This window comes from Pyrus communis, chromosome 17, assembly GCF_963583255.1.
Source record: "Pyrus communis chromosome 17, drPyrComm1.1, whole genome shotgun sequence".
Classification (NCBI taxonomy): Eukaryota; Viridiplantae; Streptophyta; class Magnoliopsida; order Rosales; family Rosaceae; genus Pyrus; species Pyrus communis.
Genome location: NC_084819.1, coordinates 2,068,248 through 2,093,990, shown reverse-complemented (window position 1 = coordinate 2,093,990; position 25,743 = coordinate 2,068,248). Strand labels below are relative to the sequence as shown.

At 37.1% G+C, this 25,743-nt stretch overlaps 2 protein-coding genes and 2 pseudogenes across 2 annotated transcripts; 1 reads left to right on the top strand and 3 right to left on the bottom strand.

The window, feature by feature from the left end:
• The first annotated feature begins 235 nt into the window (after positions 1–235).
• Positions 236–5,240, top strand: LOC137722779 (eukaryotic translation initiation factor 3 subunit H). Its single transcript, XM_068461866.1, has 12 exons — positions 236–377; positions 480–559; positions 815–931; positions 1,041–1,144; positions 1,379–1,445; positions 3,203–3,336; positions 3,423–3,471; positions 4,080–4,151; positions 4,232–4,333; positions 4,412–4,479; positions 4,698–4,850; positions 4,989–5,240. The coding sequence occupies exons 1-12, from the start codon at positions 368–370 to the stop codon at positions 5,044–5,046; spliced, it is 1,014 nt and encodes a 337-aa protein (XP_068317967.1). The 5' UTR covers positions 236–367; the 3' UTR covers positions 5,047–5,240.
• Positions 5,241–7,744: 2,504 nt separating this feature from the next.
• LOC137723124 (probably inactive leucine-rich repeat receptor-like protein kinase At3g28040) lies at positions 7,745–11,244 on the bottom strand. The gene is made up of 2 exons (XM_068462293.1): positions 9,489–11,244; positions 7,745–9,386 (listed from the first exon to the last, which is right to left on the bottom strand). Exons 1-2 carry the CDS (start codon positions 11,039–11,041, stop codon positions 7,910–7,912), a joined length of 3,030 nt encoding a protein of 1,009 aa, XP_068318394.1. The 5' UTR covers positions 11,042–11,244; the 3' UTR covers positions 7,745–7,909.
• Positions 11,245–16,020: 4,776 nt separating this feature from the next.
• Positions 16,021–23,524, bottom strand: LOC137721656 (uncharacterized WD repeat-containing protein C2A9.03-like; annotated as a pseudogene).
• On the bottom strand, positions 21,966–25,534 carry LOC137723216 (pentatricopeptide repeat-containing protein At1g06710, mitochondrial-like; annotated as a pseudogene).
• Between the last annotated feature and the right edge of the window lie 209 nt (positions 25,535–25,743).

Below are 25,743 nucleotides of genomic sequence, written 5' to 3'. Positions count from 1 at the left end.
AATTATGTGGTATACTAGCATGTTTATCATTTTTATTATACAATATGTTTAATTAATATATATAAAAAAACGAACAGTTAGTCACTAAAACTAACAATAAAATACAAAAGTTGATTACAAAATACATAAGTTGAATAATTAACTAAAATCGCAATATGGGAGTTTGGACTTCTCGGAGCCCATTAGGCTCTATGGGCAAGGAAGGCCCAATAATATAATCCGTCGACAGCTAGGGTTTCGATATCACATTCAATTTACATAGAGGTTCCTCCGCGCTTGAGAGAGAGACACAAGGCTTCCCATATTCTTACTGATCCGTCGTCTCCGTCTCTCTTCGCTTCTTCTGCTGCCTCCGCGACTTGACAACATGGCGACCCGTAAGTACAATTCCCCATCTGTAATTTTATCTGTAAATTTCAATGTCTGTTTTCTCTGCTGTATGTGTAAATTTTGGGTTTGGTTTTTGTTGATTTGTACAGCGGGGGCAAGATCGTTTCTTCAGGTGGCGGCGACAGAAGAGGTTGCTTCTCCTCTCAGAGTCGTTCAGATCGAGGGACTGGTAACTCTCTACGGCTTCGGACTTTTTATTGTTCTTCTGCTACTGTACTGCTATAGAATAATGATATCGAATTTGTTTGTAATTTTTAGGGAAAAATAAAAAACCCTGCTCAAATTTTGTTAATATCATTCGAATTGGTCAAATTTTGAGATAATATTTGTTGTGTGAAATCCCTGTTGGTTGCTACTGGAACTGGGCTTGGTGGATTGCCTGATTGTTGGTTTTAATGTGGTTTTTGGTTTTTTCGAAAAACAGGTTATCTTGAAGATAATCAAACACTGCAAGGAGTTTTCGCCGGCTTTGGTCACGGGGCAACTTCTTGGGTTAGATGTTGGCAGCGTTCTCGAAGTTACCAATTGTTTCCCCTTCCCGGTATGTAGATGCAGGAGCTTCTTTTTTTGTGATATCTGAATGGCTTTCTCGCTCCTCTCTTGTTATCAAAATATGCCGCTATATCTGTATGTGTAACTTTTTTATTCAGGTTAGAGAGGAGGATGAAGAAATTGAAGCCGATGGTGCCAATTACCAGCTTGAGATGATGAGATGTTTGAGAGAGGTTAATGTTGACAACAACACTGTTGGATGGTAAGTAGTTTTGATTTGTCAAATTATTACTTCATTAAAGAAGCAAAGCATGCCAAAAGGGGTCAAATTTTGTGTTTTGTAATATTCATCTCCGACATGTGTATAGTATACATTGTGATGTATGAAGCTCTGAGTATTCAGAGTCAAGTGTGAAAAGGGAAGATATTGGTCATAAGGTTCTCATTCTCTTATTGTCCTCTGCAATATATAAGTCTCTTTACTAATGTTTTTCAGGTACCAGTCTACGTTGTTGGGTTCTTTTCAAACAGTGGAGCTGATCGAGACATTCATGAACTACCAGGTAATGATTTTGCAATTATTATTTTAGTTATATGTACATTCACATCTTTCATTTACTCACATTGTTTGTGGCAGTCATAACCCCACAGAAAAGAGTTTATGGCTAATTTGAGTTACTGAAATTTAAGAAGCTGCACATCTATGTGATTTAGAAATCTGCCTCCAAGTGTTTTTGTGGTTGGATTTCAAGTCTGATGATGGTTTTAAAACCATTTAGTTGTAGGAGGATTTTAGGATTTGTAAGTTAATTTTTGCAAGGATGCGTGGGCCAGTCATATGAATTGAAGGTGGTTTTGTTGTATCCGGTTAAGGATTCAGCAGCAAAGCCAGTTTATTTTTATTTTGTACTGGAAGAGTCTTCGAAAGTTTGCATGAGAGGATGTTCAATATAGAACAATATAGGGTATTGAGAATGCAAAATGACAAAGAAGAAATTTTTTGACAAGCTTGTGAAATGCATTTGCTCTTTTTTTAGAAGAGACAGGAAGAGTGTAGTGCTACCCAGTAGCCACACTGCTAAGTAGCCTTTAACAAACCAAAAGACTTTAATAGAATAAAGTAGGGAGAAGAGGTAATCTTTGAGGAGGAGCTTAGGTGATAGAAATAAAAAGTTCCATAGGGTTGGATGGTTTCTCTATTTTGGCATCCAAATAATGTTGCGAGGTTCTGAAAATGGACTGGTTGGTTGTTTGCAGATTTTGATTGTATTGAGGCGGTTGTTGCTATCAAAAGTTTGATTGTTATCTGCCTTTGTAAAAAAAGTTGGTTCTTTGCTGTTACGTTTCAGCCCATTTGTCTAGTCTTAATTTCATGAACAATGTCCTAGGCATTGGAAATAAGGGTGGTAGTGGTGTGAAGGAGCAACCTCACGATCCAAGGATGTTTGTTTGAGGGACACAGATCTTTGATGCGACTCATCTTCACCAAAACTGGCTTTATGCAACACACACATAAAGTCAGTTTTGGTGAACGTGTGATGCAGGCAGACATGTGAGGCAGTTTGAATGCTCATGTATGTTTGTACGAGGGACAACAGATCTTTGATGTGACTCACGTTCACCAAAACTGGCTTTATGCAACACACACATAAAGCCAGTTTTGGTGAACATGTGATGCAGGCAGACATGTGAGGCAGTTTGAATGCTCATGTATGTTTGTACGAGGGACAACAGATCTTTGATGTGACTCACGTTCACCAAAACTGGCTTTATGTGTGTGACTGGCTTTATGCAACACACACATAAAGCCAGTTTTGGTGAACGTGTGATGCAGGCAGACATGTGAGGCAGTTTGAATGCTCATGTATGAGCATTTGAAAGCCCTATCGCAGATCTGCTCACTGATTCTTGCACTTCAACAGTTTCCTATATGCTTATTAAATACTAATTGGTATATTTTGAGTTTATAATGTGATACCCGTAGTTTTAACCTAATGTAAATTTGGTTTCGATCTTGTTTGAAGTTTGTTAGGTATGAAAATGATACCATACTCCATTGAATGAAAGTCAATTAGAACGTTTGACTAAAATATCAATATTGGAAAAACTCTATCATGGAGACTTGTTTTTTTGGCCAAACCTCTTGTTTTGGCATTGTAATAAGCACTGCTGTAGCCTTGGGCTTCCAAAAAAGAAAGCAGCTAAAAGTGATTATGCATGCTTTAGTTTCTACTGCGTACTTTTTGTATTTTTTTCTTTAACATGGCTGTTGTTTCACTTAATTACTTATGTCTTTCCATAAATTTTTTTGTGTTTGAAGGAAAATATTAGACGTTGTGTGTGCATAATTTATGATCCATTGAAGTCCAATCAAGGTGTTCTAGCACTCAAGGCACTGAAGCTTTCTGATTCATTCATGGATCTCTACCGCACTAACAATTTTACGGGAGAGAAGTATGATATCATTTTGTTTCAGTGCTATTATACAAACCTATACGAATGGATGGAAACTCATTTTGTTATTTGTTTTGTGGCATTAGGTTGAGGGAGAAAAACCTATCATGGGTGGATATTTTTGAAGAAATACCTGTAAGTTTGTTGAACTGGATTATTTCGTGCACTAGGATAATACAGTCTATAGATCCTTTATATCAAGACCTATTTGTATAATTTCTCTATGATATCACTTTTCAACTTTTGAATGAATCACAGTTAACCTATCATTTATTCAATATGCGGAACTAGTAATCAGAGACGCTTATTGATGGTCATGCCAGTCACCTGTACTGGAAAAGTAGTCAGATAATTGTTAGAAGTAGTACTTTTTCTTTTTGATAAGAGAAGTAGTTCTTTTTAAGTATGTTAGGTCGGGCATATCTTTTAGCTTTTAAAAAACGAACTTGTTATGGGTCCAAGAAAATTTTTCTTTACGTTATTGAAAACTGTAAGGACCAAAAAGGATGATGCGCTATTGGGTTACTCTTAAAAAACCAGAATAAAGATCTCAGATTTGTTCCTTGTTCGTTATCAAGTTATGTGGTCTAACTTGAATATTTCATGCTCTCCAGTATTCCTGATAAAAGGTGGTGATTTTTGGTCCCTCTTTTTTCCTTTATTTTTTTTGCCTGATGTTTGTCTGAAGGTTGTGTACGGATTTACTATTTTCTTTTGATATTTATGCTGCTTGGACTTGGCAGATCAAAGTTTCGAATTCTGCACTTATCAGTGCCTTTATGACTGAGCTGGAAGCTGATACACCTGTTGTCCAGGTTTGTATACGATATTTTTATGAGAAATTCTATATGAGTCTTGAAATTGTCTTAGTAATTATATCTATTTGCTGTTTTAGTGTGATTACGACCGCCTGCAATTATCCACAAGCCCATTTCTGGAGAGGAATATGGAATTTCTCATTGAATGCATGGATGATTTGTCAATGGAACAGCAGAAGGTTTGTCTTCTCCTTATCTGAGTGTTCTCATGTTATGATTGCTCATTTGCATGTCTTAATTTGTGTCTTGTCTTCCAGTTCCAATACTATTACAGGAACCTGTCACGTCAGCAAGCCCAACAGCAAGCATGGATCCAAAAGAGAAGGTAATATATTTCATTTGAAATGGATTCTTTTATTCATGATATTTGATAGATTTGTTATTATGGTGTTTGGCTTCGTTTTTTTTTTTTTTGGGATTTTACATGTTGAATGGCGTCAACACTGCTCTTTAATGGTTTAATTATATGTGATTGGCATGTGTTCGTTGGCTTTACAGTTTTTTGTGTACTAGTCATTCAGTTTCCTCTTCTGTGTTTCATAGGGTGGAGAATATGGCACGAAAGGCCGCAGGAGATGAACCTCTACCTGAGGAGGATCCTTCAAACCCCGTTTTCAAGCCACTACCCGAGCCTTCACGTTTGGATAGCTTTCTCATAACAAATCAGATCTCAAACTACTGCAACCAAATTAATGGGTATGTTGCAAGCAGATGCTATCCTCTTATATTTTTGGGCGGCAGAAAGTGGTTTTGCATGGCACTTTCATAACCACCCATGATTCTGAATGGTAGTATTTCTTCTGGCAATTCTAACACGTATTGTGCAATTTACAGGGTTACTGGCCAGAGCTTCAGCAGATTATATTTGACGAAGGCGTTGCACGAGAATTGAAGTAATGCAGTGTTTCAAATGTTAGTTGTAAGGAGAATTAACTTTCCTGTTCTGTTGTTCTACCTGTATAAGATGATGAACATTTAGAAATTTTCCAATTTTACAAATCTGTCAAGTTTTGAGCAATATTTTATGCCTTTAGACCCGGATGTAAGATGATGCTGGTCGTATTCTATCTGATTCCGTTTCCTTTACTCTGAAAATCGTTTGTAATTGCAAATTAATCGTTGCTTTATTTTTTTATAAAACCACAACTATACTAAACTGATTCTTAAAATTTGATCGGCCGGTTTGGTGGGTTCGATGGGATTGGGCCTTTGGGGTGGTTGGATTGGTAGAACTTGTCAAACAGGACTTGTAATTCAGGTTTAAGAGTCTTCTCAAAAAAAAAAAAAAAAAGAATGGGTTTAAGAGACCTTTTTTCGGAGTGATTCATCATTCCCGAATGTAGCATACAAGTCTCTGTTGTACTGTGTTTTGCAAGTGTGCTTGTTCCTCTCTTCTCTCTGACCATGACAAGTCTGAAATAACTCTGATGAGAAGAAAAAAGAAGGCGTTAAGAGACCCTCATGGCTTAACTCTAGACACTTTCGGATCCTTATTCAAACCTGCTCCTATTTCGAGTCAAAAGATGGATAAATACACATCCCATTGCATTGTTCGGGGGCGTTTCGTAGTGACTGAGGGGGTCAAAGACCAAGCAGTGTGTTAGTTATTAGTCAAGCATTCTTCTTATAGCTAGATCCAATCTCCTGGTCTCTAAGGAAAGGAAAAAGAATTTCACGTTATTCCTTTTCGGAAGAGAGGATTAGGAAAATCCTATTGCTTGCTGCTATAACTCACTCAATTGTGTATTCATAATACATTATGTCTAGTGCGTTTATTTCACATTTTGACACAACAAACAATGAACTAGACACAAGTTCATTTAACTTAGTCACAACTTGTTCCATCCAACCCACCAAACAGGACAGAAGTACCTTGCAACTGACATGTTTATTTATCACCCATTTTTGGCACGACATTACTAGGAGTAGGATTTTCTCCTCTTCTATTCCCATCCCCTTTCCTCCCCTCCTCACCCACATTGCTTTTTGTATTATTGTCTCTATAAAAAAATCAATATAAGATGTTGACATGACTTAACCATAATCGTTCAAGTAGGAGGGAAGAGAAAAGAAGAAAGATTAGGAGGGGAGAGAATTCTCCTACACATTATTGCACCCATCGATATATATTTGGAGAATTTTATGGAGAAAAGAAAATGAGTAATGTTAGGGAGACAAAATTTGTTACCTAAATGATATGTCACCAATAGGAATGAACACATTTATCAACACTTAAATAATAAACCAATCATCGACTTTCACGTTCTTTAATTTCTAAAATTTTGTTTACAAATTTAATCGCCTTAGCATTACCTGAAAGAAAATAATGAAAAATAATCACGAGCGAACCACTTAAGTAAATTGGCTTACCTTGTTCCCCGTTTTGTATTGGAGGAGGATTTCCTACCCTTCTAATCTCTTTACCCTTTCATCTTCTCCTATTTGAACGGTTACTGTTAAACCGCGTCAACATCTCTTATTATTTTTTTTATAAAGATAATAAGATAAAAAAACAATGCGTGAGAAGAAATGATAAAAGGAGATGAGAATAAGAAGGTAGAGAATCTTCCTCCTTTTTATCGGGGATGAAACGATGATGCAAGATTCCTTGATATTATTTATTATACACAGCTTCATGTCGTTTTATACCACATGATAACATATAATAATATAAATTGATTTCTGTAACGTCACCCGTGAAGAAAACGTTATGTCGGCTACCCCACATCCACAACGAAAGCGTCCAAATATTGACATGTAATTTTGATTTTATCTACCAAATTCACACTTTCATTGTGATAACCTTCTCTCTCTCTCTCTCTCTCTCTCTCTCTCTCTCATGTTCGTGTATAACAGTATAAACCCCGTGAACAAGTCTTTAGCGTTACAATTCTAGTGGATGAATCATGGAGATGCCCCGAGTGTTACAAGTACAATAATTTAAAACTTATTCTCGTAGTTTAAATGAATTTAGTGTAACTGAATTGTTCGTTAAAAAAATAAATAAAGTTTTACTTTCTAAAATTTTGAATTGTATTGAACTGAACTTGATTGTCCCTTATTATATGAAACTAGAGTAAACACTCAAAATTTTACGATGGTTAAGATTAGTCATAACTTGATCGTGCTAACGAGTTTAAAAAAATCCGAATAGTGCAAGAGTGCAGTATGGTCCAGTCTAATTTAATATTTACTTTACTACATTTTACCAAACAAGTCTTAGTTTAATACAAGAGACTCGTAGTTATCGTGGTTCAGAGCATTTTATCTTGTATCAGATATCCTGTCTTGAATGGTAAAACCTAGTCTAGTTCAGCTAACAAACCCATCAAATGTAATGGACATAAAACTTTCATTTCTTCCTCTGGTGCTACAATTCCTTGAGGTGCAAGATTCCTAAACTCCAAGCCAACAAGGCTCCCAGCAAGGATCGGAGGTGGAAGAAACGTCTATCGTATGCAGTCATATATTTGCTTTGCAAAAAGGCTGTTTCCATGACTTGAACCCATAACCTTTCGGTCACAAAGGGACAACCTTTCCACTGCGCCAAGGCAAAAGATTCCTAAACCGATTTCAAAAGTTCACATTGCAATGACACTAACCATTCACATTGAAAACATATGGAAGATCAATTCAAGCTTAGAAAAAACTGATTAAATACACAGAAACAACAAAAGAAAAAACAAACATTGCATATGGTCCAATATCCTAGTGGATAAGATGTTAGGTTTCTACCCATGCGTCCCGTATTCGAATCAGTAAGCCTCCATTGTTTGTGGAATTGGGGTCTTGATAATCTGCATAATTTGAACAACTTCTGCCATGGTAGGCCTGCAGGATGGAATCTGTGAGGTGCAAACCAAAGCCAACTTAAGCACTGGTAGGACTTCATCCTCTGGGTAGTCACCCATGCTAACATCAATGCACCCCAACGCATTCCCTTGCTCAAGCAAAACCCTAACATGGTCATTCAGTATTACCACATTGTCCTCCCCATACTCCACAGGCCTCCTCCCAGTCACGATCTCAAGAATCAACACGCCAAAACCATACACATCACATTTTTCATTCACCCTTAAGCTCTGGCATGCCAGTTCCGGCGCCACATAACCTAGTGCACTCTGAAATCTGTTACTCACTACATGCCGGTCTATCTTTGTCAGGAGCCTTGCCAGTGCAAAGTCTGATATCTTCGCGTTGTAACTCTCATCGAGCAAGATGTTACTAGGTTTGATGTTGTAGTGGATGATTGGTGGGCGGTATGAGTGGTGCAAATGAGCAAGTCCCTTTGCTGTTCCAAGCAAGATTTTGAACCTATTAGCCCATGAAAGAGGTGGACTTGAATGAGGTCTTTCATGGAGTTTGGATTGAAGGCTGCCATTGGTGGCAAACTCTGTTACTAACAGCTGCATCCGTGGAGTCCAATAGTACCCTTTTAGAGCGATTAGATTCGGGTGTCTTGCTTTCCCCAGAATTCTAACCTCTCTATCAAAATCTTCGAGGCACTGGATTATATTTGATGTGACCAGCTTCTTGATAGCAACTACTCTTCCTTGAGCTCCAAGTGGAATTTTGTAAACTGTTCCAAAGACTCCCTCGCCGATCTCTGAGGCCTTGTTGAGTAGGGATTCAGGACTGCTAATCCATTCCGGGGATGACCTTGAATCAAAGAGAATGAGCTTCCCCGATGCCAAACTACCTGATCGTGAAGAGCTCGAACACATGCTCTCCAAGGCAGTTTCCACAAATGCAGGCCTCCTCCTTGCGGATGCATTCAGAAGACTTATAACAATCACTCCCAAAACAATCAGGCTAGCTGCTGAAATTGCCACAATGGCGGATAAGCTAAGGAAGGTGTGGCGCTGGTCTTTTGTGGATGTTGCAGATTTGTTATGGTGTCTACGACCGCCCATTTGGTTGTTGTACGCAGTTGGATCAAGAACAAGAGGCTTAGGCACATTCAGCGTACACGGTCCCTGTAACAATGGTGAGCAAATTCCCAAATTTCCTTGCAGCGCAGTTTGATCCAAGCTCTGAAATACGCTCCCAGCAGGAAGCCTCCCTACCAACCTGTTATATGATATGTTCACAGCAAGTAGATTTTCTAGTTTTCCAAGTTCTTGGGGTATCTCTCCACTCAACTCATTGAACTCCAATTTAAGAATCTTGAGCTTATTTAGCTTCGAAATGGATTGCGGAATAGTACCACTTAAATTGTTATGTGACAAGCTCCTGAAACAAAAAAATGTGACATTTCTTTTAGTTCAAATTCATAAGTAAATAAAAAGGCAAATGGGAAAAATTTAGGGAAAAAAAAGGCAATCATGGACTTACATCAAATAGAGAGATGAGCAGTTGCCAATTTCATCAGGAATTGAGCCAGTCAATGAGTTTCCATCCAATTGGAGAATTGCCAGGCTTCCTGAATCACATACATCCTCTGGGATAGAACCGAACAAGGCGCTGTTTCGAAGATCTAGCACCGTTAAGTTCTGAAAGAAGCCGAGCTCTGGAGGCATCCTTGACTGAAGGTTGTTCCATGACAAATTCAAGTACCTCAAGTTGGAGAAAAGTCCCACTTCTGCTGGAATATTTCCTTTGACATTGTTGCTTGACAAATCCAACATCCTTAAAGATTCGAAGAGTCTGCTGGAACCCGGAGGAATAGAACCTGTAAGTCCCATGTGGGAGAAGTCAATTTCCTCCAACCCCAGATTAAACAAGCCCTCTGGTATGCTTCCAGTGAAAGTGTTACCCCTCAACCGAATCACCGACAAATCATTGCAGTATGCAAGAGAAGTTGGAATAGTACCAACAAGTTTGTTGTTTGACAAACTCAAATAATTGAGTGCTCTGAGGTCACTCATTGAAGGTGGGAGGCTTCCAGTGAAGCCATTGTTCGAAAAATCCAAATATTTGAGGCTGCTCATGCTACCAATCCACTGAGGGAAATCACCAGAGAACATGTTATCTGATAGACTGAAAAATGTCAAAGAATTCAACCTCTGAAGTGAGTCTTGTAATGCATCAGTGAACATATTATAGCTCAAATCAATCTTCTCTAAGTGAGGACATAGCCCTATATCCGCCGGCAAAGATCCCGAAAAGTGATTGCTTTGTAACAGAAGCTCTTTCAAGTTGTGTACGGCTGATATCCCTTGTGACACAGATCCGGAAAAGGCATTGTTCGAAAGATCTAGAGTGCGCAATCTTGCCAAAGACCAAATCCCAGAAGAGAAATCAGGGTTACCGGAGAAATGGTTGTTTGAGAGATTGAGACCGTTCAAAGAAGAGCATCTAGGCAGTGTGCTAGGCAAAGGACCTTCAAGCAAGTTACCAGATAACGAAAGATAGCGAAGCGAAAAGCAGTTATCAAACAGGTTATCAGGGAGTGGCCCTGAGAGTGAGTTATCGGAAAGATCAAGAAATTTGATGGAGCTCATGTTGAAAAGATTAGTGGGAATTAATCCTGATAAACTGTTGTGGCTTAAATTGAGCTTTTCGAGATTCGGAGGCAGAGCAAGCTTCTCCGGACTAATATCTCCGCTGAAATTGTTGCTTGACAAAGAAAGTACCTTCAAATTTTGCAAGTTCTGAAGCCCTTTTCCGATTTTTCCCTTTAGGCCTAGGCCTTCGAGTGACAGCTGAGAGACTCTTCCGGTGGCTGGATTGCATTGTACATATTCCCAAGAACAAGGGGAGTTCTCATCTTCGTTCCATGAAGCGAGGTACGAGGAAGGATCATGGATGTCGGATTTGAAGACAAGTAGGCCTAGAACGTCGCTGTTGAGCTGTGAAGGAACTGTGGCGTCTCCCATGCAGGCGTGAAGAGATGCTAATATCAATATTGATGGCAGCATATGTTGGAGGAATCCGAGAGAAGCCATTGTTGACGAGAATACAGTTTCTAATGCTGATGGTTTCAGAAGTTATGGAAAGAGTGATGCTTTTACTTGTGTAACACCGTACGTACTTCACGAAAAATCCGCCATAAAAGACTGTTCGATTGCATTATTAGTTACTGTGAACTCACGAGAGAGAGAGAGAGAGAGAGAGTTGTCAAATACCAAATGGAGTGCGTAATGGTTGCTTTGTAAAGGCCAAAATGGGGGAAAAGGGAGAATGTGAGTGTGAAACTGGGACTTTTGAGTAAACTGATCGTCTTCACAGAGAGAGAGAGAGAGAGAGAGAGAGTATTTTCTTGCGTCACCAAATAGGGTTTGTATGGTCCCTTGTGAAGGCCCAAGAGATGAAAATGGTGGGTGAGTAGGCAAAGCTGTGAAAAATAATATTCTTCAACCATCATTTTCAGAAGACGTGTAGCTTTGGGTAAAAAAAAAAAAACATGTATTTTGTTGTTAGACTATGAATTTACGATTTAAATTCAAAGAAAAACTAACATGAAGTGAGTTAGCATTTGATTTCCACGGGAAAAAAAACATTTTTAGTTATATTTTGCTAAAACTATTGCATGTATTTTTTGGAATTTTTAACCAATATTGGTTGGGAGAGAAATGGAGGTGCGAAGTACCACCTAAGATTTACACGTATAATTACATTATTAATAAGGTGATACTAGAAAGATCATTATTTGAAATTTTGAATCATATTTTGCAAATTATATGAAATGGTGGTTGATGGTTGGATTATTTATTTAAATTATTAAAGAATGTATCTTACCATTAACCAACACATCATCTGGTCTACAAATTATGGTCTAAAAACATGGTATTCCTAGCATTTTACTCTTTACACTTGATTCTCTCTGACTTTAACCCTTACACTCATTATTTGTGTCTCATTTTATCCCATTCCGTCAACGGTTAAAGAATTGCTGGTTCCATTTACGTGGGAGTGACTCTTTTGTTTTTTTTAATTCATTTTCACATTTAAAACATCTGAAATCGTAAAAAAACACTTTTAGAAGAATAATTACCCTAAATTTCATTATTAGCAACCCTAAATAGCTCAATTTCTCAAGATTGTTATTGAAACGCACAATTTCATTAATCTACTCCTAAATTAACGGCTTAAAAAGACTACACAACCCTTATCACATCAACGAAACTGAACTAACTTTTCTCTCCACCCGTTGACGAAATGAAGTAATATTATAAGACATGGAGGACAACCGCACAAGGAGTAAAGTAAGACACAGTAGAGTATTGGAGGGTAAGGTGCGATTTTATGTCGAGTGTATTGACATATCTAAAAGTATGTCTTACTAATAATCAAGATTCACACATTTGACAACAGAATCATCTTACATTTCCCTAAACGTGAAAGAAGAGAGTGTTGGATGAGAGATAAGAGATTGAAAATTTGAAGCACCAAGGTTACGACAGTTTTGGTCAATAACGTGGGTCTAAGGGTTCCTTCTAATTACATGTGCCTGCCAACCGCATACCAAGTCAAATTTTCTTTATCTTTGTCGCTTGCTTCAGCTTCTTTGTTGCCTCGTTACTTCACTTTCCGTTTCCAAATAACATCTAATAATGCAAATGCAGGACCAGCTGCATCTGCATGCAATCCATTTTTTCCACAGAAGATTATTTTTTACTATTATTGCTAAGGAAAGTGAATTTGTATACATGCAAAAACATATTTTTGATGAAAAATACAAGGACTTTGAGTACCACTTGCACTTGCCACTTGGTAGAGTTAATGATCTCAGACATAATAATTCCAACTCTAATAATCTTGTTTGCATATCAGTAGATTGAACGATTTGATAAAAATATTACATTGAGAGTAGTAAAATATTCCCCTTTTGAGTCCCTTTTATGCAAGAATATTATATTGCATGCTTGAAAAACACGTATTAATATAAATGGTATTTGCAACTTAAGTAGTGGAAAGTATATGCTGGAAACGGCTACATGATTGCATTCATGCCATGAAACTAGAGAGTGGCTTGAGTGCATCCGTGGAAAGCCCTTTAGGTTGCAACCAACCTCTATTACCACCCGAACCTCATCCACAATGGCTCAAACCCACCCAAAATTTTCCGGCATCATTGTCTGGACCCAAGATTTTGTGTTCAATTCCTTCATCCTTTAGTGTAGCTTGTATTAAAAAAAAAAAAAAAAAAAACAGATTGAGACTAAATATATGTTGTGTTTGCATGTTTCAGGAGTTCCAAAAGCTAGCTAGTAATCCATTATTTTCATGTTTTACCTAATTTTGTATATAATTGTTTCTTTGTTTGTATTCATTTGTCATTTTTACTACCCTTGAATTCCCAAATTTCAATCAAACCGTAACCGGTCGAGGATTCCTTTCGAATGTGTGTTGTTTTGGCCTGATAAAATATTAGGAGGAATTCCTACTTTTAGTGAATATTTTCTACACTCTAAGCATCTTTTAAATTTTAATGAAACATTATTCATTTTCTTGTGTCCTTCGAACCTAAGTTTAATAGTTTATGATTAAATAAAAAACATTCTTGTCTCTCCTCTTTCTGCCACTTTGGACCCCAACGCCTTTAGGATTTGAAATTTTGAATGTCGTTCAAACTCGAAGTAGGGTTTTCTCTCCTCCAATCCCTTCTCCTTCTCTTCGCTCTCACTTTTTTCTGTCTCTCTCTCTCTATAAACAATCAACAAAGATGTTGACGTGGCTTAATTGTGACTGTTTAAATAGGAAATGAGGGGAGAGGAGGAGAATTTGAAGAGAAGAAAATCATACTCCCTCAAACCCAACAACATATAAGGGAATTAGCAAATAAAAAACATTCACTCCTGAAATCTACCAGGAACCAACAATTGGTATATAGATAATTAGGTAATGCTTAAACCGATTCATGATAATTTTACAAACCTAACTACGAACCGAAGAAGAAAAAAGTGAGGAAATAAACTCCAAAATTTAGAAAATATCTAAACGATCATATAACACCTCATACCAGTGTGATTAAATTGAGCAGAATATCGACACGTTTGGTGTGCGAGCTCGTATTAATAATTTCAAACCTAACAACCAACATAAGGGGAAAGAAATGAGAAGAATCTATAGGCAAGTAGGCAATTGAGTAAATCGAAACACATATGCATGCATGGTGGGTTGTGACTTGAGAGAAAGACACCGGCAGGGCTCACTCACATGGACCAACGTATGGTTCACGGGGACGCCCTTGGCAGCTAGCAAACATGTCACGGGCAAAGACAAAAGCAGCCCACTCGCCTCCTCACTTTGCGTCGCTGTCAGTGTCACGGCCGAGGGAAGGAGTAAATCAAGATCTAATGGTTAAAACATTCGGAGTAACATCCAAGAATTTTTGTTCCACCGACGGTCTTAACTAGATATTGGAGCAGTGGGGTTCCTCTGTCTTTTTACTACAAGAGAACCTTGGCTTCCAGTTCCATTGTGACAGTGCAGAGATGACTCACACTAGTCTTACTCTTACAGATAGATTTGCAGTTCCATCAATTTCATAACCTTACCCTTTTTACAGTTCATTGGCACCACAGATGAATTAGAGCATGACACCGGATAACGGAGATCAAAGAGAAACCACAAGTGAATACTCGAAGATAAACAACTCGCCACTCTAAGGAATCCACCAAAGAGATAAGAGTTTATGGATAGGATGAAAAACACTCTTCACTAAACCAAGTTGAAAAGTAATTCTTAATTTCTGAATAATTGTATTTCCATACATAAGTAGTGGTTTTAAATAGTTAGGCATGGAACAACCTTCTACCTTCCATGAAGAGGTTACTAAGCATAAACTTAATGTAAGACTAATCATGAACTTAAATGAAAATATGAACCATCTTTAAATTAAATATGATGACTGCACCATGATAATTAGACGAGTCCAAATTCAGTGTCAGTGCATCTTGAAGAGATGCTGCAAAATAACCAAAATTCTATTTTTTGGAACAAACGATATAGCATCTACACTAAGAAGGGTGGAGGAGTTATGTGGTTTAAATTAAAGAGTCAAAATTAAAAAAAAAACACATAACTTCATAAAAGAATCTCTCTTATGGCAACTGAACAGTCACTCTTTAAATTTATAGAGTAACTGTTCATCAGCTAAATATTAAAAAATTAATAAGACTCTAGCCTTGAGTTAGGAGAAAAGAAAGAGAAAGAAGACTGTTTTAGAAAATAAGTGGGTTGAGTTTGAATTGTTAATAGTAAAATATTCAAAGTTTGTTAAAATATAGAGTGTTGCTATAAGTGAAAAGTTGAGTAGAGTAGCTAAATTAATTTTTTAACATTGTTCATTAGCTTGTTTAACAAAAATTTAGAGCTTCTCTTGGAAATGCTCTTAATCAATCCAAGAATTATACCGTAGAACTCTAATCATTCATGATTAGTTATTACAAATGATAAATAAATAAAAAAAAGTACAAAATTAAGAGCATGAAGCATTGAGATTAAGAGCTCGTTTGGAAGTGTTTTTAAAATAACTGAAGACACTTAAAAGTACAAAAAATGTTTCATTTATATAGTACAGAAAATAAAAAATAAAACCAAAAACAGTTAACAAACTTTACGATATCACATTAAGTATTTCGGGCTTGTCTTCAATAATTCAAGATTACTGAGTAGTCCGGAAAATGAACGACAAAGATGAAAAAGATTTCTTAAAGTAACCCTTCACGCTTATTTCCCAGACCACTAAGCGGTCCGGAACTATTGAACAAAATTGTTGTATTTCACTCTGCTACAGGAGAAAAAAAGGCACAAGGAACAGTGAAAAGAAAAGAAAAGATTAGGAAAAAGCTAAAAATGGGTTTATCAAACAAGGGTTTCACATCACTGTACAAATTCTAAGTTCTAATCCATCAGTGGCTTATTCCAACTTTAAACTTGGTTTATCAAACTAACCTACACTAAAAAAGGATCAAAAATAGTTCGTAAACTGCAACCTCAGAGCACTCTTTCTGCTTTTAACTTCTGAGAAAATCACATTGCCAACACTGATGGACAGCCCTTCGCCAAAAGGATCAAAAATAGGAATCCAGATATCCGTACGTATGCCTTCTGTTATACTGTAGCAAGCTGGCGTATGTTCGGTCCCAGATTCCTATATACAGAGACTCATCATCGGGACTCATTGATGCACCGGATATCTCCCCAAAGAAATCAATCTCTTGCCGCACTTTGTAATCTGCCTTTGTGCTATATATATGCACAAAATATGCAGGTTCCGCGACCACCATGAACTGACCATCTGATGAAAAGCGAATTGACCTAGCAGCACCCAAGTTATTCTTCAGAACGGCAACTGGCAATGAAAGATTTCTTATGTCCCAGACTCGGGAAGTTTTGTCCTGGTTTCCGGTGGCAAATATGCGACCATCAGGATGCCATGCTGACGCAAAAGAGTAATCCAGATGACCAACGACCTTAGCAATAGTCTGAAATGACAAAAAAAAAAAAAAAAAAAAAAAAAAAGCAAAGTTGTATATAGTTAGTAAACTGTTCCCATCTTTGAAAATAAAACCTGGAAAATGCTTTTAGGTGCAAATTTGGAATTTAGAAGCACAACTGCTCTGCTAACACGAAGTTAAGGTATACTAAAAAATAAACAAAAAGTAGACATCTCCACGCTGAACAATTATAAAAACAACTGTGTAAGCAAAAATCTGTTATCGTATTAAAGATTACACTTGTATTGGTATTTTTCCACCATTAACCATTTCCTCAAAGTCTACATGTCTCGCGTTCAATTTTCAAACAGTTTACCTCATCTTATTAGCAAAAATATTTCTATGGAAAGAAACGCAACAAAATAAGTTGCAGACAAGAGCATCATGATCAGAAAAAAGATCTTGGTACCTTCCCATTCTGCGAATCCATGAGCAATGCATCTACATGATCACCAACAACCGCAACAAGCCTACAATCTGGGCTTATTGATGTATGCTGCAAATAAGGTCAGCTCCACGTTAAGAAAAGGAGTTATGGGAGGAATAACCACAGAAACCAACACATTAATTCCAGTTTAAGCAATTGCAGATCACTTCCAGTTTACAAGCACTTAAGTATATTGCACTCTTCTATTTCAAAGAGGTAATTTGTTTGAAGTCTGCAAAATATTTTCAATACTAGGATTGGCTCAATCAACATTTTGTGCTTTTAAGGAGACGGTCAACGAAGAAAAATTTGGCGAGTGGTATCGACCTTAGTTGGAGAGGAAAATTGTTCCTATGTCATTAGCTGAAAAGGAAAATTGCTTCAATTTATCTATAAAAGAACGAAATGTCCATCAAGCTAAACCAAAATATGAAATTAGTCTGCGACCTACACCAGTCACCAATTTCCTTTTATTTTAAAAATTGTCCTTGTCCTCAGCACAACCAATTGAACAAAATAACACTGATTTGAAAGCTTGACTTCCTAGTTGACATCTCAACAATTTCCAAATATATCAGAAATAATACTCTTCAATGCACAACTTAGCCTTCTAATATTAATATCTAGGGAGGTTGGAGTCAATGAAACTCACAGAAAGTGAAAGTGTAAAGACAAATATGTAGATTCTTAGTATAGAAATAGAAAAAGGTGGGTAAGTTTATCTGACCGAAACCATCAATATGAATTAAGTTCTTAGGATGACTCACATTCACTGGCCAAGGGAAACGAAAGTGATTCAAAAGCTGAAACTTCTCCATGTCATATTCTGTTATGCCGCAGTCATTATTGGATGCCATGAAATGCATTCCACCCCTGAAAAAGCGTTTCTATATCAAGTTGTGTTTTATTAAAAGAAAAAATTCAGACGAACAGATTTTCAGAACTAGCTAAAATACCCCAATCTATCGTATATTTGTGATGGCTTACTCCTTGTTTATCAAGAGACTGCAGATAAAGACAGAAAAATATGATTTAATTCTTAACTGAACATTAACCATACTTAACTGAACATTAACCAGAAAAATAATCCTTCAACAGACTAAAGCGCTAGTTTGCATCTGATAATGACAAATATAGAATTACAAGAAACAAATTACATCCAACAAGAAATGAGCGCCTAAAATGCCATCAGTAGCTACCGCATCGGTTGAATTTAATCATTTCATTAACAAACCATTGCGGAAACCAAAGATATGAATGCACGGACTAGGTCAAACCATTCTTACTAGTAGTACAACAAAAGAGCAACAAAACCACTTTCCTTATCCAAAAACTGAGCTCAGTGCGGATCCTAGTACACCGGATTAGTTATGCACTTTCCTAATCTAATTCCTAACCAGCATTTGTTCCAGGTTCAAGTCCAGAAGGTGTCTCTTAAGTTGCCTATCCAAGAACAGCTTCCATTACCCTCAACCTCAAGACTATTCCAAAAAGTTTTCACATACTTCAACAAACACTTACTGGCACACTGTCACTGATATCCAATATTAGTCGGTTCTTACATTTCATTTAACTTAAATTCAGTCAAACATTTTACAAGATATTTAGAAAATTCCCTGTCCATACTAGAATCTCAGCTTCTACATGCAACAATCTTGTGTACAAAATGGTACTCACACTCAATACAACGTGTAAAAAATAAATATTAACCACCCCTTTCACAAAAGTTAATAATATTATTACAAAATTCATTTTTGTTTTCCTAGGTAGAAAGTATTAATTTCAAGACAGAAATTACAAGCACTACACAACATAGCTCATAATATAAAAACCAAGCTATTCATGTCTGACTCCCCTGAAAGCCGCTATTGCCAGTTGTTCTGATTGGTAAAGGACAAACAAAACTGGAGTTAAAACTCTGGTAGCGAGGTCATATCTCTACCCCAAAAAGAAGTAATTTTCCAAGATCAAATACGGTAACCAAATTTCCAGCCAGCTAATGGCATTAGCTCTTTTCTTCACAAGTCAATGGCAAAGCAAAATCATCAGAATGGCAGGATCCCAGACAAGTCTAATTGTCAGATTTACCAAACAATACGTCTAATGTGGAAATACTTAACTCTCATCAAACAGCCATGCACTGTCAACACGCTATTGAGATGTAAACATTAGAAACTCACTTTACAAGTAAGCTCTCCTTAAAAGCCACCAGCAACAAGAAAATTGTCCTTGACTGCCAGTGTGCTTATCTGAGTCTGCATAAAACCCTCCAATAAACTTCCTGCATGTTTCTGCAAGACCATAGAACTTGGCAATCTTAAACTATGGACATAAGTAGAGGACAAATAGCAATTATAAGGAACACTTCAACGTATGTAACATAATTGGGAGTGGGAAGGAGAGAGCATAAACCAACAAAAGCTGAAAAAAAATGAAAAACAATCCATTTGATTACTTTATTTTCTTTCAAAGAAACTAGATCATACAAATTATGTACAGGAGGTTGTACTACCTCTGTTGGGGCAACACGTCCTGCAAAATTGAGAACCTCAGACAAATTCCCAGATAGAGAAGACCAATGCATGACTGAAAAGTTGGACATGCGGTAGACATCATGCTTTGAAGTGGCCCAAACCAAATTTCTCAGCTGCATGTAAAAATCAATAAAGAATGTCAAGTAGGATATAAAGGCAAACTTCATGAACATTATCGTGCAAAAGTTTTATGAACATTAGCTTGCGAAAACAGCTAAAAGGAGTGGATAACTTTATCTTGTTAGAATAAAAAAAAGTATCATTTAACTAAGGCAAAATTATCTAAGGCAATAAGTTCATACACACAAAACCCATGAGAGAGAGAGAGAGAGAGAGAGAGAGAGAGAGAGCGGGATTAGTGGTGAAGTATACCTTCAAAAAATGTAAAACTAATAAACAGTTATGGCATTGCAAGTCCACAAACCTGGAAATAAAGGATTGTAGGTTTAACCAGTCTTGTATTATGGAATAAGTCATAGTAGTTTCCACCTTTCTGCATTTGTTTGTACTCCTGGTCAAAGTTAACACATATTATCAGTGACGTCTGCTAACTTCAATAGTGACTTGCTAATTGGGGAAATGAAATGAAATGAAGAAAATGCTCGAGAACAAGAAGAAAACCTTGTCCACAGCTTCCCCAGATAAAGGGACGTTCTCATAATTCCTGTACTGTTCTAGCCTCGTCAATCTGTATTTTTCCCTTGTTATGTTCAATCTGTCCCATGGAATACCTTGAATGTCCTTTCCCTTTCTCGCTTGTGCAGATGACGTATCTGACACTTTGGTAAGCTGCTCAAACTCAAGAACAAGGGATTTCAAGTCCATTTAGTACAACAGGAAAAAAAAAAGGATTGAACAATGGGAGCCAAGAGTTGATGGAAACAAACCATGTCATACTCATCAAGACCCATATCTCCACCTTGATTTTCTTCCTCCACATCCTCGACACAATCAGACATGTCCCCTTCATCCGCCATATAATCGAACTGATAGCCCTGCTGGTAAGACATGCTCTATCTGCATTCAAGTTCACAATTTCAACATCTTCAATACAATTCCAGCACACTTAATAATCACCGAACACACCCAGACATACTTTTCTGGCATCTTTGTCATTATGAGGAAGTTTGACTGGAGCTTCTCGCATCTGTATAATGCCTGCAATTTGAAATTAGACACCCTATGAGATCTTGCGGAGAATTTCCAAACGCAGCTCTGATCACATAATCCTTATTACACTCAATTCATAACTCATAAGTAATTGCTGTAAGAGTAACTAGGCAAAATAAGTTCAAGCTCATACAGAAATTTCATCCTGTAAACTGTTTTTCGAACAATACTGTTTTGTTTTCATGCATATCCTAGATACCAACAAAACTGTGAAATGGATATTTTAATAACACAACTACCTTGACATGATTGATTGGAAATCAAATACAACTTCCCGTGAACTCAATTCCACGTCACCAACCTGCTCACTCAACGAGCAACAACAGCAGTAAGTAATAGAGCTGCGCAATATCATTCTTGCCATGTTGAAGTAGCAAATAACATAGTGAATTATCTGTACCTAGTACATAAGTATGTGAACAACGATGCATTTAAACAAGTGCAGAGATATGAATAATAAAAACCTGAATTTCTGACCTTCTGATGATTCACCATGAAAATGGCTTTGGAGCAGTAAATAAATTCTAGCAGCAGAGACCTGCTGCATATTCTCATTAAGCAGCATCATCTGAAAGCCTTGGTGCAGAACATCGAAACTGTGTCGTATGGATACAATTTAGGAAATGTGAGTTGATACTGCTAAATCACAATTTTCCAAAAACTAGATATGAAGACCACAAGGAATATTACAATCAAATAAGATTCTAACGAATTGTTTTGTTTTCATATTAACTTATTTAACATCTTAAAATGCCCACCAAGATGCTCTTTTTCAATCCTACCCCCCATTTCTTCTATAGAAATTTTACAAATAACCCCTTCTACTCTTGCTTGTATCCCTTGTGTATCCATCGTATATGCCTCACACATATCCATCCCATACCCAAAAATCAAAATTTCCAAGAAATTAACAAGATACAGATTTGGAATATCTGATATCCATCAAGGCATCATGGAGATGTATTGGTATTGGATCCTGCATTCTCAAGATTTTTGGGGTAACCATGCTATGAAATTATATAAGATGACATACCTCCTTTGAATAGGTAGGAGATAAAAGTTCTAGTTTTCTTGAATTTCTAGCCGCTTCACAAAGTGGAGTAAAAATGTAGTCACTTCATTAAGCAAGCAACAGTCATTCACATCCTCATGTTGCATATACTTGCACACGGACTCTGATAGAAATGCACTCCACTCCTCAACAGAACCGTCAACCAGGTCACCAGGTCCAGTGAGTCATCAGATGGTGCATGAGTAACAAACAATGATGGTCTAGAAAACACACTAATTTCTGTCAGATGTCTCTTCTTGCATATGCCAATGGATATCCTGTGCAAATAATTGAGATATATAAGAACAATAAAAAACAAAAACAAATAATTTACAGTGACAAGCAGAGGCAATTAGATATCCGCAGCACCAACTGTTTCAGATTACAGCTTCCCATACTATTGAAGTTTGCACCAAACAAGCATAGATTACCTCTTGATAATAGTTTTAAAATTTGATAAAACAAAATAAATAAAGCATATTATCTAAAGTCATTAAATAGAAATTTTGGGATAAAAAAAAAATTGTTCTGTTTTTTTTTTTTTAAAAAAAAGGAAAAAAAGAAGCCAACGTAAGAACTAGAGAGCAGAAGCAATCCTACTGGTTACTACTGTGGTATCAAAGATCTGTGTGATCATTATGTTTCAAAGATCTTTCCAAAATGAATCTAAAATTCTGGACTAACCTCTAAATGCTACAGAAAGGGTCTTTACAAACCTTAAAAAAAGCACAAAAGACAACTTATAGGTAGATACTGTAAATTTACAGCTTGAGGCAGCTGAATCACATACTGCAGCAAAGTAAGATAGGTCATCCACAACAAATCAGAAGGCACTTATGTGAAATGCTACCGAGACAGTAAGGCAAAGTTGAGAGATAAGAACAAAACTGCTCCTGAACAGACAAGTCGGCCAAACCATTCAACATAAGATACATAAACAAACAATTCATTCAAGTAGTTGTCCATGAGTTCCAATATTGTCACATTTTCTTAATTCATTCCTTTAAATAGTCAATAATGGCTTAAAGGTCCATGCACAGATGTAAAATGCATGGCCACTCATAAAATTTACATGCTGATACAGAAACAAATAGACTTGTTACCGTGCTTCCTTAATTGTGCATGTGCTCACACAACACAAAATGTCACATTAAATTCAACACTTCTCAAAATTAAAACCAGTATAGAAGAAGTAGTTCAATGTTTCATCGATGCAATATTTCTTAAATGCAAATTAGATGTTCTCTATGCACAATTCTTTATGAGCACTGGATTGAGGTTTATTTGGTTAGGGTTTGATTGTGGGGCTTAGGGATATAAAGGTAAAGGCCTAAAAAATAAAAGCCATAGGGTTTTTTATTTTTTTTTTTTTTTCATTTTCTAGGGCATTAAATGTATCATATTCCCACCTAAAAGATAGAACCAAATAAAGAAAAGAAATGATTGAAAATATACATAAAGAGGAAAAAGACATTTTCATGTAAAAGAAATAGTTGAAAACTACAGTATGGAAGAAAAGACGAATTAGAGAGACAAACCATGTGGCATATGCTATCTGTAGTTGAAGAGCTTCGTCCCAATTGTTAGCTTTAATAAGCCCTTTAATAAGATGAAAGAATGTATCCAGCTCTGGAAAACCACCATGCCTCATCATGTCTGCAAACATCTCCAGTGCCTTACCGACCTTATTTGCATGTGAAAGACTCTCAATCAATGAAGTGTACATATTCTTGTTCACAGATGTAAACGGTGAAGATGACGAAATCTCTTTAAGCAGCTCAAGAGCCACTTCCAACATTCCAGCCTTTACAAAATTATCAATCAGAACTTCTTATATGTGAGTAATTGGCACTGTGTCACATTCACTCATCTCATTTAAAAGCCCCACATCAACATCAGGGACGTCCACATTACCTCTCATTCTCTCATATATCTGGCAAGCCTTTTCAATTCTACCAGCTTTACAATGACCATCAATTAGAGCAGTATAAGTAATAACATTAGGACTGCAACCTTCAGTCAACATCATCTCAAAGAGTTGATCAGCATCAGACACCTTCTTTGCTTTAAGGTATGCATGTATAAGAGCAGTATATGTCACCACGTTTGGAGCACAACCATTTCATATCATTTCATTAAACCAGCTCCGAGATTGTTCAATAAGACCAGCTTTACAAAAACTATCAATTAAAATAGTATAGGTATAGACATCAGGAACAATACTATTCCTTTTCATTTCTTTAAACAACAAAAATGCTTGTTCTACCTTGGAGGCATTATACAAAAAGCCAATAACATTAGCATACGTATTAGTGTCAGGAACAAAACCCCTGTTCATCATTTCGCTGACAACCTTATAGGCTTTTTCAAATTTTCCGGCACCGCAAAGACACCATGCAAAATTGCTCACATTGACCTTACTTAGCATAACCCCTGCATCAAGCATCTCACCATAAGCTTTTTCAGACAAATCTAACATATTTGGGCTTGGTAATTCCTTGTTTCCACATATACCATCAATCAAGATATTGTAAACCACGTAGCCTGTCTGGCACTCACATCTTACCATTTTCTTAAGTAACTTATGAGCATAAGAGTGATCTCCGGACCTACAATAAGCATGTACAAGAGAACTAAATATCTGAGGGCTTGGAATACGACCTTCTGTGATCATCATACTAAGAATTCTCTTGCACCTACCGAGCTGTCTTTTCTTCAAACACCCACAAAGCAAAGTCCTATAGGTCACAACATTAGGAATGCAAGAATCGCATCGCATTCTGTTCAAAAAATCCTTAGCTTCCTCAAAAAGTGAAGCTTCACACAACCCAGATATCATGTTCGTGTAAAGAATAGTATTGGGCACAAACTCTTCCTTCTCAACCAATGCGAGAGCTTCCTTCCACCTCCCAGCTTTGCAAAGGGTGTGAACAAATGAACCAAATGTATACTCATCCATCTTAAACCCTGAATCCAACATCTCCACATCTCCACATGGACCAAGTGTGCTGTGTCCAACTTATCTGCTTCTAGAACCACTAGAACTAAAGCATTGTAAGTTGCTTGAGTTGGCTTGTATCCGATACCCTTAAGCCTCTCCAGCTCTTCCAAAGCTACATTCCACAACCCATTTTGGCAGTACTTCCGAATCAACACATTAAGCAACTTCCTAAGCACCTCTCTATCATCACCCTTAATTTCTTGCAGAAAATGTTCCGCTACCCTCTTATTACCACACTCCAGTAACTCTAACAACGCGTTGTACACAGGAGCAGTGTGACTATACCCAATTTGTTTACCTGCACATATGAAAAATTTCACACCCAATTCAGGATTTTGTATAAGCTTCAACACCTCCACCACCAGAGTTTCATTCAGATTATCCCTAAACTGCCTAAGAAACTTCTGGGTTCATCAAACTCATCATTATTATTCCTGATAGCATTCGAAATCAAAATGGCATTGTTAGAAAACTTAGCTGATTCAAATTTTGGTATCGAAGACCCACCACCAGCACTGGTATCCAACACCGAATGGCGCAGAGAGGCGAATTCCTCTGCTGAAATAGACTCAACTCCAGAACTCTCCGGCTTGAACAAATAGTTGGGATCGAACAGACCATCAAGATTGTCCTGCCAAGAAGTGCAAAGTAATCTGGGAAAGCAAAGCTTTACACTTTGGTGGGAGGATTTGAATGGAGAAGGGAATGGTTGTGATGGGTTTGTGGAGAAAAATGGGTTGGACTTCAGAGGGGACGGAGATATGGCGGAAATTGATTGCCAGAGGAGAGTTTTCAACCGCCTTCTGCTCATTTTTGAGCTGCGAGAAGCTTGGAGCAGGGGATTGTTTTCAGGGTTTATGCTGGGGTTTTGTTTTCAGGCCGGGTTTAAAACTCGTTTTGAAAAAGACTAAAAAGCGCTTTTAGCCGTATTTTTAAGCAAAACACTGTGTGTCTTTAAAATTGACTGAAATCGGTTTTAGAGAAATTTCTGATGCTTCTTCCAAGAAATATTTAAGTTTT